Source organism: Branchiostoma lanceolatum, chromosome 1 (assembly GCF_035083965.1).
Source record: "Branchiostoma lanceolatum isolate klBraLanc5 chromosome 1, klBraLanc5.hap2, whole genome shotgun sequence".
NCBI classification, from domain to species: domain Eukaryota; kingdom Metazoa; phylum Chordata; class Leptocardii; order Amphioxiformes; family Branchiostomatidae; genus Branchiostoma; species Branchiostoma lanceolatum.
In genome coordinates, this window is record NC_089722.1 from 23757883 (window position 1) to 23772764 (window position 14882).

Below are 14882 nucleotides of genomic sequence, written 5' to 3' on the forward strand. Positions count from 1 at the left end.
CGTCAGTTTATATAAGTCCCAGTAGATCTACAATTCACTCTAACAGAACATATGATTTATTTGATGTTTTGGAAGAAGAAATTGCCCACTATAGCAGCTATGGCGAAGTAATAGTAGGAGGGGACCTAAATGCCCGTGTCGGGGACCTTAAAGATTATATTGTTGATGATTTGCCTGTAGACAGTCAACCCTTACCCGAGCACTATGACTTCGACCACCCGTTTCCCCGAAATAATATGGACTTAGGCCATCCCACCCCTTACGGTAAAAATTTGATTGATTTGTGCATTAATAGTAAAGTGAGAATTCTTAATGGTAGAACCCCTGGTGATGTACTAGGAAAACCTACCTGTTTTCAACCAAAAGGTACAAGTGCAGTCGACTATGTTCTAGCGAGTGAAGCAATCCTACTACACAAAATATCATTCTTTCATGTCCATCCGTTAACTCCACTTTCAGATCATTGTAAATTGTCTCTAATCCTACATTGTAATTCAAATTTATCGCCTGAGGAACCCAATCTGAAGACTAGGCCCCACTGCAAATTTGTATGGGACAACGATTCCAAACAAAGTTTTATGGAAATAGTCAGCAAACAAGAATTCTCTTCCGATTTAGATAAATTCCTCAATAAGAATTACGAATTAACACCGTGCTCAATTGAAAGCGCACTCGATGACCTTGTATTGCCACTTCAAGAAGCCGGCAAAAAATCGCTTAGACTACGCTGTACAAAGAAAGGTAGACAAACTCAAAACAAACGCAAAACTAAGAAAAACTGGTTCACAGAGACGTGTGCAGCAGCCAGACGAAATTTATATAATCTGGGCAAATTGCTTTCAAAAAATCCACGGCACCCCTTTATCAGGGGCCAGTATTTTAAAAGGAAGAAAGAATATATTAGACTGATTCGGAAAACGAAAAAAGATCACAAAGACAACATTCTCCAACAACTTGACTCTCATTCGGCCAACAACCCGTCAGCGTTTTGGGATCTAATTAAACTGTTTAAATCAAATGATCACAACGCCTTACAAGAAACAATTGACAAACAAGCCCTTCACACGCACTTTGAAAATTTGTATGGAAAAACCTTCGAATTCAACTCTGACAAGTCCGAAACAGAAATCGATAACACTTTTCACTGCCAGATCAAAACGGAATTACTGAAACTAGAGAGTGATTTGGAAACGTATAATCCCTTAGACACAGGGATAAATCAAAACGAAATCCGACTAGCAATCTCCAAATTAAAGAACAGTAAAGCCTCTGGAAACGACTTACTACTTAATGAAATGTTGAAAAGTGCTGCCCATATCCTTATAAATCCGTTGGCCAAATTATTCAATTTAATCCTGTCATCAGGCCACTTTCCGCAAAAATGGTGTGAAAGTCATATTGTCCCCATACACAAAGGCGGCTCCAAAGACGACCCTAACAACTATAGGGGGATCTCTGTCACTAGTTGTCTTGCCAAGTTATTCACAACAATTCTGAACACACGACTCACTAACTATTTAGACGAACATTCCATTATCTCCCCAAATCAGTCAGGTTTCAGAAAAAACTTTAGGACAAGCGATAATCTGTTTGTCATTGACTCGCTAATATCTAAACACATCAATACTAACAAACGTTTATATGCATGTTTTGTAGATTTTAGAAAAGCATTTGACTGTGTGTGGAGAGAGGGACTCCGTTACAAATTAATAAGTTCGGGAATAGGTGGTAAATTCTATAGTTTACTTACATCAATGTATTCTAATCCAAAGACCTGCGTCAAAACCTCTACGGGTCTTACACCATTATTCACTACTGATAGAGGCGTGAGACAGGGATGTAACCTCTCTCCCACACTTTTTAACTTATTCATAAATGATTTAGTCAAAGAATTAGATAATCCCGACTGTGAACCCCCCACTCTACACAATCTACTTGTTCCTTGTTTATTATATGCTGATGATGTCGTGATATTTTCAGAGTCGGAAAAAGGATTACAACGTGCCTTGGAAGGACTGAACATATTCTGTACAAAATGGAAACTACAATTAAACATGAAGAAAACTAAAGTTGTAATTTTCAACAAATCTGGACGATCAGTAAAAAATGTGAAATTTTCCTTTGGCTCAGATACTATTGAAATAACTAATTCTTATTGTTATCTGGGACTCTTGTTGTCCTCATCAGGCACTTTTTCCTTAGCAAAAAAACAGTTGTCCTTAAAAGCACGCAAAGCCCTTTTCAGTCTCAAACCGCTCTTTCGCTCACCTCTGTCCCCTAAGGCTCTGTTAAGAATATTTGATGTGTGTGTTAAATCTATTATGTTATATGGCAGTGAAGTTTGGGGCAAGGACCATTTGAATGACAGGTGTCCGATTGAAACTATGCAGAACCGTTTCTGTAAAAATATTCTTGGAGTGCACCGAAATTCCAGTAATACAGCAAGTAAAGCAGAGCTTGGAGTGTTTTCCCGGTAGATTTAGATGTGTCAATCCGCATAGTTAAGTATTGGTTGCGCCTCAGACAACTCGATCCTTTGACTCATCCTTTACAAGTAGATGCTCTATTGTATCAACAGTCTTCCCAAGTGAATAGCAACAAGAAAAACTGGTTACAACATGTGAAAGATGTACTTGACAATAGCGGATACTCCTTTATCTGGAACGCCAACAATCTCGATCTAGACATACAACATATATGTACATTGTTAAGAAAAAGGCTGACCGACATTTACATTCAAAGTTTTCTTTATAAATTATCTATCGATGACAGTAAGTTAAGATTTTATAGGAATGTTAAAACAGAATACTCAATGGAAAAATATCTTTCCAACAAAGATTTTGAACAACGGTCAGCTGTGTGTAAGATACGAATAAGTGCACATCCACTAGAAATAGAAAAGGGTAGATATAAAAAGCTGCCCGCTCACGAGAGAATGTGTAAGTTTTGTACAATGGACGCAGTGGAAAATGAAATACATTTCCTTTGCCAATGCCCTCTATATGAGGCCGAAAGAAACGATTTATATAAAACAGCTTCCGTTAATTCTCCTAGCTTTCACCATTTGAATAGCTAACAAAAATCCATATCACTACTAAAATCAACAAACCCACTTACGATGAAAAACGTGGGTCTCTTCATTTTCCACTGCCTTCAAAAAAGAAGTCAAACCCAACCATAGTCAACCTTAGTTAACTTAGAACTTTGACAGTAGCCTAGATACCTATTTTTGATTCCCATGTATTCCCATGTACTTGTTTGTCTGCAATTAGCCTTCGGGCATGAACTTGCAATAAAGTTATTAAAGTTATTATATATTGCACCGTTACTAAGTACAGTAGTAGTGCACACAGCCACGCACCATACAGCATTTTAGTAGAAATGAGAATCGTATCTATTGATGGACAAACCAACATAAACACCGCTGCATTAGCTCAACGTCTTTTTGTGTCACAAAAGGATTGAAATTTGGATGTGGTAGCTCTTTAGAGTGTGATAATTCGGACAAGAAATGTACACGCGATCAGTTGTATTGGCCAAAGGAGAAGGAAGTTCAGTTCAGTTCATCCTCAATTTAATGAGGTGACACCAAAACGAAGAGGGCTTTATGGCCTAATACTCAATTATTTTGTTGGCGAAAGTATTTTGTCTTTTCATTTTAGATGGTGGCCCAAATAATCCTCAAAGATTCAAACTCTTTGCGAGCCTTTCGCGATTTCCCCATTCCCGAATAGACCCAAATCTAGCAAATTGACGGTCGTCTTTGTCACTTTTCTGGCCGCGACCGGCAGCGGTACTGCAGACTAGGCTCTAATAGGGTATATGATTCCGACCTGTAAATATGTGAAATTATACTAGACAGTGGGCTTTAAGTCCGCAAACGCTTTCCCAAACAGGTCTAGACATCTTCACATGCATTTAGAAGACATTTCAATGCCTATGAAATTACGAGTTACCGTAAAAAGGATAGATTCTTGGGCGACGCGCCGAAGGAGCCAACATGACATCCTGGCCACCCGTCGAAGCGCCACCTACATTCTATGAAATGCATCACGATATCTTGTTTCGTGGGAACAATGTCCTTCTGTTGTTCCTTAACTTCCCGTTCCAGTATCACCCTTCATCGCACACTATGCCTTGAGGGCATCGTAAGAATAGACTGGAACATCCACAAACGGCAGAACACGAAAGCAACATGGCCGCCGGACGTAGCAGTCAGAAGTTGTGCTACAGAGTCTGTAACGTTACCTGTTACCCGAAAGTGCGTTAGTTGTATTCACTTTGGAATGACGATATCAAGTTTGCTGTTTTCCTGGCCAATACTTGGCTGGTCGGGGTGAGTATGGAGGTGTATAATAGACACCTTACAGGTGTATCGCGGTAGGTGTACCGACACTCGGATATGTTTACACTGAGCGTGGGAAGTGCCAAACCGCCACAATCTATTCCTTACCACTGACTGCACGTCAAAAATGCCAGGGAGTGAAGCTTTGACCAAGCCTCTACAGGACGGTTTAGCAAAGTTTTTCCACTTCTACAGCCGACTGGAGACCGAGGATCTTCTCAATGACCAGGAGACTGGGAAAACGAGGTAAGGCGTTCCCTTTGTTATGTTCTTGTAGATTGCATCTAATAGCTACTGGCCCAACAGGTTATGCTGATAAACAAAACAGTATGAGCGTATACAAACGATTAAAAAAGGTGAAAAGTCGTCGTAACATATTACAGCTAGGTCATGAGTCTGCATTCTTCTGATCTACACATGGTACACAGTAAAAGTAAATACTTTCGTAGGATTTATAAACAATTGAGTCAACAATTGAGTATCAAAAATCGTTCACATAACGCTACGATTAGAAAACACTGTGATTAGATAACGATGAAATACAGCACAGTTGTAAAGTTGAAAGCAGATCAAGTACTTTTATGGAATGGAGTAAAATATCTATTCCTCAGGAGAGAAAAACCACGAGTGCTTAAGTTTGCCAAAGTGTCAAAAAGAGACTTGGAGGACGAAGAGGTGGTTATCTTTGACCGGACGTGGTACGTCGACGTCATACGGCCGTCAGGACGCGATCGTGACGTCGACCCCCTGGTGATGACGTTACGTCCAGCGGGACAGACTGACGTCACCGGGTCGTGGAGACGTCTCAGAGGGATGACCGCCTGCTGCTCTGTCCTTGGATGGATCTCAATTGTAAGCACTTGTCTTACGTACATCTTAAGACATAACATTGGGCACTAGACTCTACATAGGTTTGACAAGTCAGTTTGCAAATTTGAATATGAGTTTATATATATAAGTAAGTAGATGAACAGTTGAGTAAAATGTCAAGTTTGTTATGGGAAAACGGATGGTGTCCACATATATCCTCAACGTAAGTTACGTACAAAATATGATGCACATATGAATATAGGTGGCGCTTCGACGGAGACATTGTGTTACAAAGGCTCCTCGCACGGCGTCTTAAAATGTATCTTTTCCATGTCAACTAGTGTCTTAAACGTCATCCTAGACGTTTGTGAATATGTCTAGAATTATGTGGGAAGTTTTCTGTATTGTACATTTTCGCGTTTTACAAGTCGTGACCATATACCCTATGAGAGCCTATACTGCAGTACCGCTCCCGTTCGCGACCAGAAAAGTGGCAAAGACGACCGCCAAATTACCAAATTTCCGTCTTTTCGGGATTGGGGAAATCGCGGAAGGCTCGCAAAGGGTTGAATGTTTAAGGCGTATTTTGCTTTGTGTCCGGCAATATATCCATATAAAATCCCGAATGACAGCATTTTAGACATTTCACAAAGAAAACAATTGGAACAGGCCATAAATGACGCGTTTTCTTTTAAAACTTACGGATAGAAGAGAAGTGGTCGAGTGTACAAGCCGTAACCTGTAAATTGCCACATTCCGATCCGAAGAGCTACTTTATCCAAACTTAATCAATTCTTTGTGAAACAAGAAAACTTAATGAAAATGCAACGATTTTTTCAGTCTGTTTGTTTGTTTGTCTGAATTCAAATTTCCTTTTCAAAATGCTGTATATAAGGCGAAGGCTTACTTGCGGGTGCAATATAACCTTGAACGCAAGGGGAGCCGTTTGATGGACTCTGGTCGGACAGATCAGGACTATAATAAGTTTGTTACATCGTCTTCTGAAACAGTATCAACTTCCTACTGAGGTAACTAAAAAGTTGACATGATATGATTGTATATTTTTTCACATTTCCAACAAGTGTTGACTAATTGCAATAAACTTTTTTTGAAGCCAAATGAGGAATAATTAATAGTTACAATATTCTGTTATGTGACAGAAACTGACAGCTGGGTGTGATGAAATGTGAGTGCAATGCAATGTCATTATCATAATTCATCCAAATGAATTTGGCAGTCATGCAAACTTTTCATTCAAATAACGTTACATGAATTTCATGTTAGACAAATGTATGTTTGTTTTGATGCATCGGCGTAATACTGTGTAGTTAATTGACTGTTGCTATTGGAATATCGAATTTGCGAACATATTTTTGTCGTTTAGATTGCGCAATAGACCACAAGTAAAACATTCTAATATATTTAACGAGTCTATGTTGCCATGCCGCTTCTGTCTTAAAACGGAAGTTTCTTAAACGTTTGACATATTTGAGGCCTGATAGTGAAAGGGTCGCTTTCAGTTATCCTACAGATGGCAGATATCGGTCAACGTTATCTTTCTAAGCTAGGAACTCAGACAACTGGGAGCATCACTCCAGATACCTACTCCTCATCCGATAGAATGACACGACGTGGAAGTAACGTAAAGGAACAGAAGCTTTCTCCAACATACAAAGAGAATATCATTTGCTTTACTTTTCATGATCATTTCAATCCCATCTTTCTCTTAACTCTTCAAAGCACTTCACCCAATAACTTCTCGAGATCTCCATGCTATTTCCTCAAGGTTTATTATTGAGTAAAAACCTTGGAGGGCAAGCCGACATCACTCTCCTATGCAACTGGAAATGTTTGCACTATCTGCTGAGACCGTCTCTTTCACTTGTGGTCCTGACACCAAAAGCGAGTTGGATAAATTATGTTCATGAGAACCCCGGTAACACAAGTGATTGAAATCAAGGCTGGCTATACCAATTGATCTGAATCTATTTATAAACTTAGAGTATACGGCCATAACAGATGTTACAGTATATCAAAGCTCATGATCATCTAAAGGACATTGATACTCGACCATTTCTATTGGTAAATTGAGTCTTAGATATTGGCATTGTTAAATGGTCTCCTTATTGGAAAATGGTCTCCTTATTGGAAACAACGTTGAATAAGCCTGAAACATTTAAACCCCTTTGCGAGTCTTTCACGAATTCCCCATTCCCGAAAAGACCGAAATTTGGCAATTTCTGGTCCCGGCCGGGTGTGGTTCTGCAGATTAGGCTCTGAAAGGGTATTTCATCCCGACATGTAAAGGTGTAATATATTCGAGACATTAGGCTCAGCGCCTGAGAAAACTTTCTCAAACATAGTACAGGTCCATAATTACGTTAAACACGAGTTGGTATTAAGAATCGGCTTTAAGGCGTCGCGCGAGAAAACTCCTTGGCCGCCCGTCGAAGCGCCAACTTCATTGGATATCCATGTACATATCGCTTCTTGTACGTAATGAGAGGGTTAAGAATATATGTGGACATCCTCCGTTTTTCCTAACAACCGTTCTTCTTCTGTATGTGGTAAGGGACAGTTAGAGAGGTCCAGCCGTCATTCAGAGAACATTACGATCTTTCACCCCAACATCTGCTTGGAGATGCGGCAGACGAACCTATATTTGTTCCTCTAACGTCTATCCGGCGTGTCATCCACTGGGTGGTTTGGCCTAAATTGAAATCCTCACAAATACAATTTATAGAAATCCTGGTAAATAAACAAAACAAAATCGATATACATTTGAACAGTAAAGAATTATCAAACGGCTACAGATTTAAAAGTCTCCCTTCTCTCTCGCACCACAGACGTGTCCACTCCTGTGTATCTGTCAGCGGAGCGGCCATCAACCCCTCTAGCCGAATCTACTATGTGCAGCCGAGATGTTAACAGGAGTTCTATTTGGTGACTCCATGAGACCCATCAACAACAGGAATCTGAAGGTGTGACTGACGGCGGAACTGTGGAACATCCGCCTTGCTTGTTACAAGGTCAGCAAATAATATGCCAATCAAATTGCCTCCTCCTGCCTTTAAAAGCTAGTAACGGTTATTGCTGATTCCGGGTTTTAGATTTTAAGTCTAAAATGAAAAAGAATGAAAATCCATTCTGTTTTTCGTTGGTCAAAGTCATTTTCTTCATGCTTGTATCTCATACGTCAGACTCAACATGTTGATTTGTGCACATACTTGCACGTTAATTAATTCATTTGTATCAACTTGTTTGTTTGTAACGTTATGTATGATTGTAGACCTTACGAAAGTCGCTGCACTTTTGTTGTGTTAATAAAAGGTTTCTTTTCTTTATCATATTTATAGGAACAGCAGCATTTGCTGTGCCACGTGCTATGCATTGACAGCAAGAGTACAGCTGGCGTGGTATGCTGTTTGTCCAGGCTCCCTTATTCAGGAAACCGTGATGACCAATTGATGACCATTCTTAATGTTTCCCTTAAGTGAATGACCTGCAATAAAGGGAACTCCTTCTTGACATGATTAAGAAATGTCCGAGAAACTTGCCTACCCGTCCGAGAATATGGTCATTCTTTTAATGGTCTACATATAAATGATATCATTTTACATTGGCAATGTTGTCTTCACACTCTATACTATGATACAAAGAGAATAGAAAACTGAGTCACTGAGTCAGACACATCTGTACAACTGGCAATTGAATTTATTAAGAAATAATAAAAATACAATCATGAATGCAACAGAGAATTCTGAAGTAATATGTGAACATTTTGATTCATCTCAATGGATTTACTGCAACTGGCACATCATGGCAGGAATTCAGATCAAACAAGGATGCAAAACATCACTTTGCACCATACTGCACTATTCAAACTGTACAAAATGCCATATATATGCAAGGGATGCAAAATATAAAACATCATTGCAAGCTAGCTGTATGCTATAATGGCTATGTTAAGAACATTTACAGAAATTGTGCATTTGTATGTGATGATATGACTTATGCATTAATGTAACTAACAAAGCATGCCTGTAAACATGCAATACATAGGGCACCTACCCCAGCTAAGGCCAGGAAGGGATAGCATAGATGCAAATATCTGTTATCTGTTCATCTACATGTACAACTTTTGATAAATCAACCAATTCTAATAATATGATAACATTATGTGAAGAAGCATATCTATTGGAGGAACCCAGCCTCTTAGAAATATATTTTGTTACAAGTTTATATTATATTATATCACAGTGCATTTCATACCTTTAGGAAAACAAATAATTGTGAAATATACACACTATACAAAGACATGATACCTAATCAGATGAAAAAAATTGATGATCATAAGGTAGCTATGAATTATGGAAAAATTCAGTTAACATTTTTGTTTGAGATCTCAATGTACAATATACATATCATTGCAGCAGAATTTTGTTACTGTTGCACCAATGCAGAGAAATGCTAAAACATTCTAAAATTAGCTTAAGATAAATATCTAACTGTAGTCTTATCAGATATCATGTTGGTAAGAAATAAATGAATTAAAATCGAACAGCTAGGCTGATTGGCGATGTATCATAGGCTAGCTGCAGGGTGAAGAATATCTTAAAGGCACTTCGAATCAGCTAAAGAAAACAGTGCATGGCAGGCCCTTTGTAAGTAGATAGATATTTATATGTTATACATGTAATCATGTTACTACTACTAGTAATAGCCATCAGAATGTCATGGTTTCACATGTCATGCTTTGCTCCTGTAAAAAATTGATATACTCTATATCATTTCACTATAGATCTATCTGCAAATATACTACTTGTACTATTCTCCTATTGTAGATAAAAACTTTGTCACTTAAAACACAATTATCAATAATTACAATGTTACAATTCCAATGAGTTTGTTATTATCAAATGTGAGATAAATACATGTTTATTTCAAAAGCACCTTAACATTGAAAAAGATAGTACTTAACAGATCCAAGTTACCTTTTACACTAGTTTGTTATATGGCACTTTTTGAAATTACTAATCATAATACTACATATTACCTAAGGTCTTAAAATGGTTCTGGATATGGGTCTATTACAATGGTGTAAACTTTCTCACTTAAGTCCAATGAAGTGCCAAGAAATGTATGGAAGACCCACGGACCTCACCGAGCGTGCTTCTATAATACCATGTTGATATGTGTTACAACTTTGTGTATTTCCAAATAAAATAAAAAACATTCATAGACATACTGTGGCTTGGTATGATTACTTGGTGATCAAAATGTTATGTGAACATTAAGGAATGGCTTTCTAGATAATACATGTATGTTACCTACTTTGATATCTAACTCAAGAGTGAAGTAAAAATTTCAAATGTGCAGGAGGATCAGAAAAATACTAAAAATTTTGACTGTTCTATATAAAAACAACTGACGAGTGAAACCCTCTATATTTTAAAATTCCTTGATGTCTCTCCCAACAGAAGTTAGTGTGACTTTTCTGTATTTCCCTTCACAGCTGTCAACAGAACTCTTCATTTCCTGAGAAGTCACTGCAGGAAAAAACAGAATACAAAAATGGTTATGGTCCATTGGTTTCTACATTCAATGGGTATTATCTTCCAGTAATACAAATAAAAAAATGTTTTAAACAAAATGTATGAATCTTACTTCATGTTACTTTATGAGGTCTATCATGTGTAAATCTACAAATCAGAAAACCTAGTTGAGGTGATAGACCTTACTTTGCAGTTTAGAGATGGAAGAAGCAAAGTATGGAAGTCCAAATCAATTAGCAAATGTCCCTGCCTAACTGGCCCTGCTGTAGATACTATCATGCACATATATGTAATAGTCTTAATGTACTTACAATATATCGATAGAGTTTTTTATTCTGTCCATGTCAAAACCTCAATTCCATTTGCATTTCTTTGACTTTGTCAGCAGGGCTAGCCCTTTGTACATGTATTAAATAGCCACAGGTTTGTTGGGCAGCCCTGGCTGTGTGTCCTGACCAGCCAAACCAGTAAATAAATACTGACCCTGCCTCCATGTCATCCCCCATGTACTGCAGCAGCTGTGGTGCCTGTTCTATCACCACATTCATTAGCTGGTCCAGGTAAGCCTTCTGCTCCGAACTCTCTCTCACATTCTCCTTCAGGGCAGCAAGAACGGTGTCCTGTACAACATAGATTATACAACAGCAACTGAAATGTAAACCTTGCAAAGTTCTCATGATGTGTAGACTAAATCCACACTAACTATTGCTAAAATGTGATGAAAATAATTGTGCGTAAGATTGTAACAGTTTCCTAAGTAAGATGTGATTTCAACCATACATGTGATTGTTTTATGACTTGAACATTCACAATCTTTTTCACCATTTGTCTAATTGACCTATAGGTTACTCAAATGTCTATTTCACAGTTGCTGTAAACAAATGTGCACTGTACCTTGTTAGCATCTTTTAGTGTCTCCCAAATTGGTGGCTCATCCCCTTTTCTTCTATGGCCTGTAAATGCCGTGAAAACTGCCATTAGTAAGAAAGAGATTGTCTCATCATGATGTTTCAAAACTGAAACCACCTTCCAACTGATTACTAACAGAATATGTCAATCTTTAAGCTAATGAAAATACATTTTTATCAATTCCATGTCATAAAGATCAGATTTTTGGATGGAAAGGGTGAAATCTTTGTCCTTCCCAACAGGCATTTCCCTCCTGGGACAGAGGGACGGAGGGGTGGTCCTAGAAAAAAGCCCTGCTTATTCAAAAATCCTTTTCTTAATTGGTAAGAAACTCAACATCTTCTGCTAAATCTTTGGACCTTTCTTTGTCTTTTTCCTAAGACCCGGCCTTCTGTCTTCTTCCTCCTCCTCCTCCTCCAGCATCTGCACCTCATCCAGGGCATCATCCCTCTCCTTCCGCAGGGCCAGCATGGTTGCCTCCTGTTAGATGCAATAAGACATGTTTTGGTCTTATTTTTCTTATTCGGAATATGTGAATAGCTTGATGATCATACAGGTAAGGAAAGGTTAAAGACTCACTGTCCACCTTTTATCTGTGCTAAAATTAGAGCATGCCGCTTACTTGATAGAAAGGCCTATATGAATGACACACATAGTTGTACCAATACAAACCAGTAACTACAGCTCTAGAGCTACAGAAGCTCTAGAACTGAAACAACCCAGAATCAAGATTGTGAAATTGTTCTCTTCATTCTCACAGGGTCACCACCATTAAATATGGAGGTGATTGTTGATTTACCCTGAATGTACTACAGAACCAAGGGATGTCTTTGTAGCTCAACAGGTAGCAGTCTCACAATTGAGCTCCTGGTTACAATAACATGTACTTGGTAAGTGGGAGACCCAATTCAAATACTGGGAAGGGCATTTTGGTTGGGGCTAAATACTTGGAAGGGATGTAAAATGGGGACGAGGCATTTGAGGAGGTGCTTCAAGTACATTTAAGGGGAAGGGCTAGCAACCCCTCCCAGTAAAATAACATCATGATGTATATCCTGCAACAGAAACAGTAAGGAACCTTGCTGACCTATATGTATGTGCCACTAGGCACTACAAGGTGAACATCAACAAATACAGAACCAGACAGAGGACTGACCCGAGCCCTGAGCTCCCCCTCCAGCTTGGTGACCTGGTTCTCCTGCTGGGCCAGCTCTCTCTTCAGCCTCTTCACTTCCTGTAACTGTGGGATCACAGGGGAAAGCTGTTCAACACAAGGCAATAAATAACAATACATGACACTGTAGTCCTACATATATTTCCATGCAATCAACATAAACCTGTTTTTCCAGCTTAAAAATTGAAATATAAAAGATAACACTGCCCATTATCCATACCAATTTTATACCAAGTTTCTAAGAAAAGAACGTTCAAATCATGCACCATTATATGTAGTAGAATATATGACAGTTTACTTCTTTATATACTATCATACTAAAAAATTGTTGTCATAGGTAAAGGGTATCAAAATACAGTCACACCTACAGCAAACATTTCCCTATGATAAGAGTAAAGCATACAAACAACAGAACACCTGATCAGGCATATGGTCCAGTCCATTGGTGATAGGGGTAGGGGCAGGTGTGGGGAGGGGGATCTCCTTGTGCTGTAACGCCTCAATCTTGTTACGTAGGTCCTTCCACGTCCTCTCTGATACCTCCAGCTGCAAACGTTGGTACAGATAAGGGATCACCAAACCCTACATTTTAACTTCTTTCACAGATAGAGACTTTCTTGAAAAGATGTGGTGGAAACACTAAACAAATCATGATTAATCTTTTAGTCACAAAACCTACATGTGTGCAAAGGACTTAACCACTGTTTTAGGAAAGCTTAATTCTGAACCGATTTATTGTTGTTACTGCAACTAAAAGTTCTTGGACGATACACTTTTAAGAAGCTATTTTACCCTCTTCTTTACAATCTCCATTACTGTGAACATACCTTTTTTCTCAGAGTTTCAACTGTTTCCTCAGAGTTCTGCTTTTCTAACAAAACCTCCTTCTCTCTGTCCTTCAACCTGTAACAATTATTACATGTACTGGTGTTATACGCTGGAGGAAGATATCCAATGGTCAAATCAAAAAGCCATTAATCATCACATTCAACAATGATAATAAAAGCAAAACAGATGGTGACATAATTAGGATCTCACAAAACAACAGTCAACATATTTGTATGCAAAGAACATCAAAAATGACAAAACTTTTTAAGAATATGAAGCAACAAAATCTTATGTTCTCTCAGCTCTTTGAACACATAGAAAACCTAGCTGAAACTTCTGAATGAGACCTACCTTTCTACTTCCTGTCTCAGCCTGGAGTTTTCCTCCTGTTGCTCCTGCAGTTCTGCCATCACCATGGTGATATCTTCCTTCATCCGAGATAACTCACCCTCAACCTGAGTCAATATGGAAAAATGTTTTCTTTTCTTGAGAAGTTTTCTCTGTGGTGCAAGTGTGCGCTGAACAAAAACAAAGGGTCTAGTAGTGTGTGTGGTTCTGTGGCTTGCAATCCTATTCCTGACCCAAAAGGCCACTCATCCAACTTCATGCTACTGGAAAGGGTTTCAGTCATATGGACAGTAAGTTAAACCATGACAAACCGACCTCAAAACTAGCTAATACTACTGTTACTGTAACTCCTGACAGTTAGTAGATACATTTATGTAAATCAGAACTTAAACAGACAGGCTGGGATTCCAGCCCTTTATCGTGTGGTGTTAGAGTAGGAGTACCATTCACAAGACCATGGCACACTACATACATGTATGATAGGTTTTCAGTCCCTTACCCTGTCCAGCTCCTCCTGTTTGGTGTCCTCTGGTACTTTCCTGAGTACCACGACCTCAGCAGGCTGTCTGGTGCCCAGCAGGGACCCCAGCTTAGACTGATCCACACTCCTGATGTCTTCACCATTGATCTCAAGCAACCTACACATATACAACACAGAGATGGGCTGATCAATTAATCAATCAATCAATCAATCAATCAATCAATCAATCAATCAATCAATCAACATCAATCAGTCAGATCAATCAGTCAATAACTCACTCAATAAGCAAATCCCAACAAATTCCAACTTTGCTGTCTATTCTCAAAAATTCTTACAAAGAAAACACATAATTACATACTTGATAACCTTCTACCTTCTGATGTAGCATTTGGGCCTTAATGGTTACAAACAAAAGCTAAGCAACAGGAAGAA

The 14882-nt window shown here is 38.7% G+C and overlaps 1 protein-coding gene and 1 long non-coding RNA gene across 4 annotated transcripts in view; one reads left to right on the forward strand and one right to left on the reverse strand.

Moving 5' to 3' along the window:
- Positions 1-4159: 4159 nt before the first annotated feature.
- Positions 4160-10056, forward strand: LOC136442875 (uncharacterized). The gene is made up of 4 exons (XR_010757061.1): positions 4160-4591; positions 4957-5197; positions 8002-8184; positions 8512-10056. It is a non-coding gene; the product is annotated as an uncharacterized lncRNA (long non-coding RNA).
- The window catches only part of LOC136442861 (early endosome antigen 1-like), a 32891-nt gene continuing 26860 nt past the window's right edge, over positions 8852-14882 (reverse strand). For 2 of the 3 annotated variants that reach the window (XM_066439854.1, XM_066439873.1), the window contains 9 exons: positions 14469-14607; positions 13973-14076; positions 13621-13696; positions 13211-13339; positions 12776-12859; positions 11979-12099; positions 11605-11663; positions 11194-11330; positions 8852-10704 (listed from right to left, as the gene is read on the reverse strand). In XM_066439854.1, coding sequence (XP_066295951.1) covers positions 10674-10704; positions 11194-11330; positions 11605-11663; positions 11979-12099; positions 12776-12859; positions 13211-13339; positions 13621-13696; positions 13973-14076; positions 14469-14607 — 880 coding nt within the window. In that variant the 3' untranslated portion in view covers positions 8852-10673. The remainder of the gene's footprint in view (positions 10705-11193; positions 11331-11604; positions 11664-11978; positions 12100-12775; positions 12860-13210; positions 13340-13620; positions 13697-13972; positions 14077-14468; positions 14608-14882) is intronic. The other variant, XM_066439864.1, reaches the window with a different exon arrangement.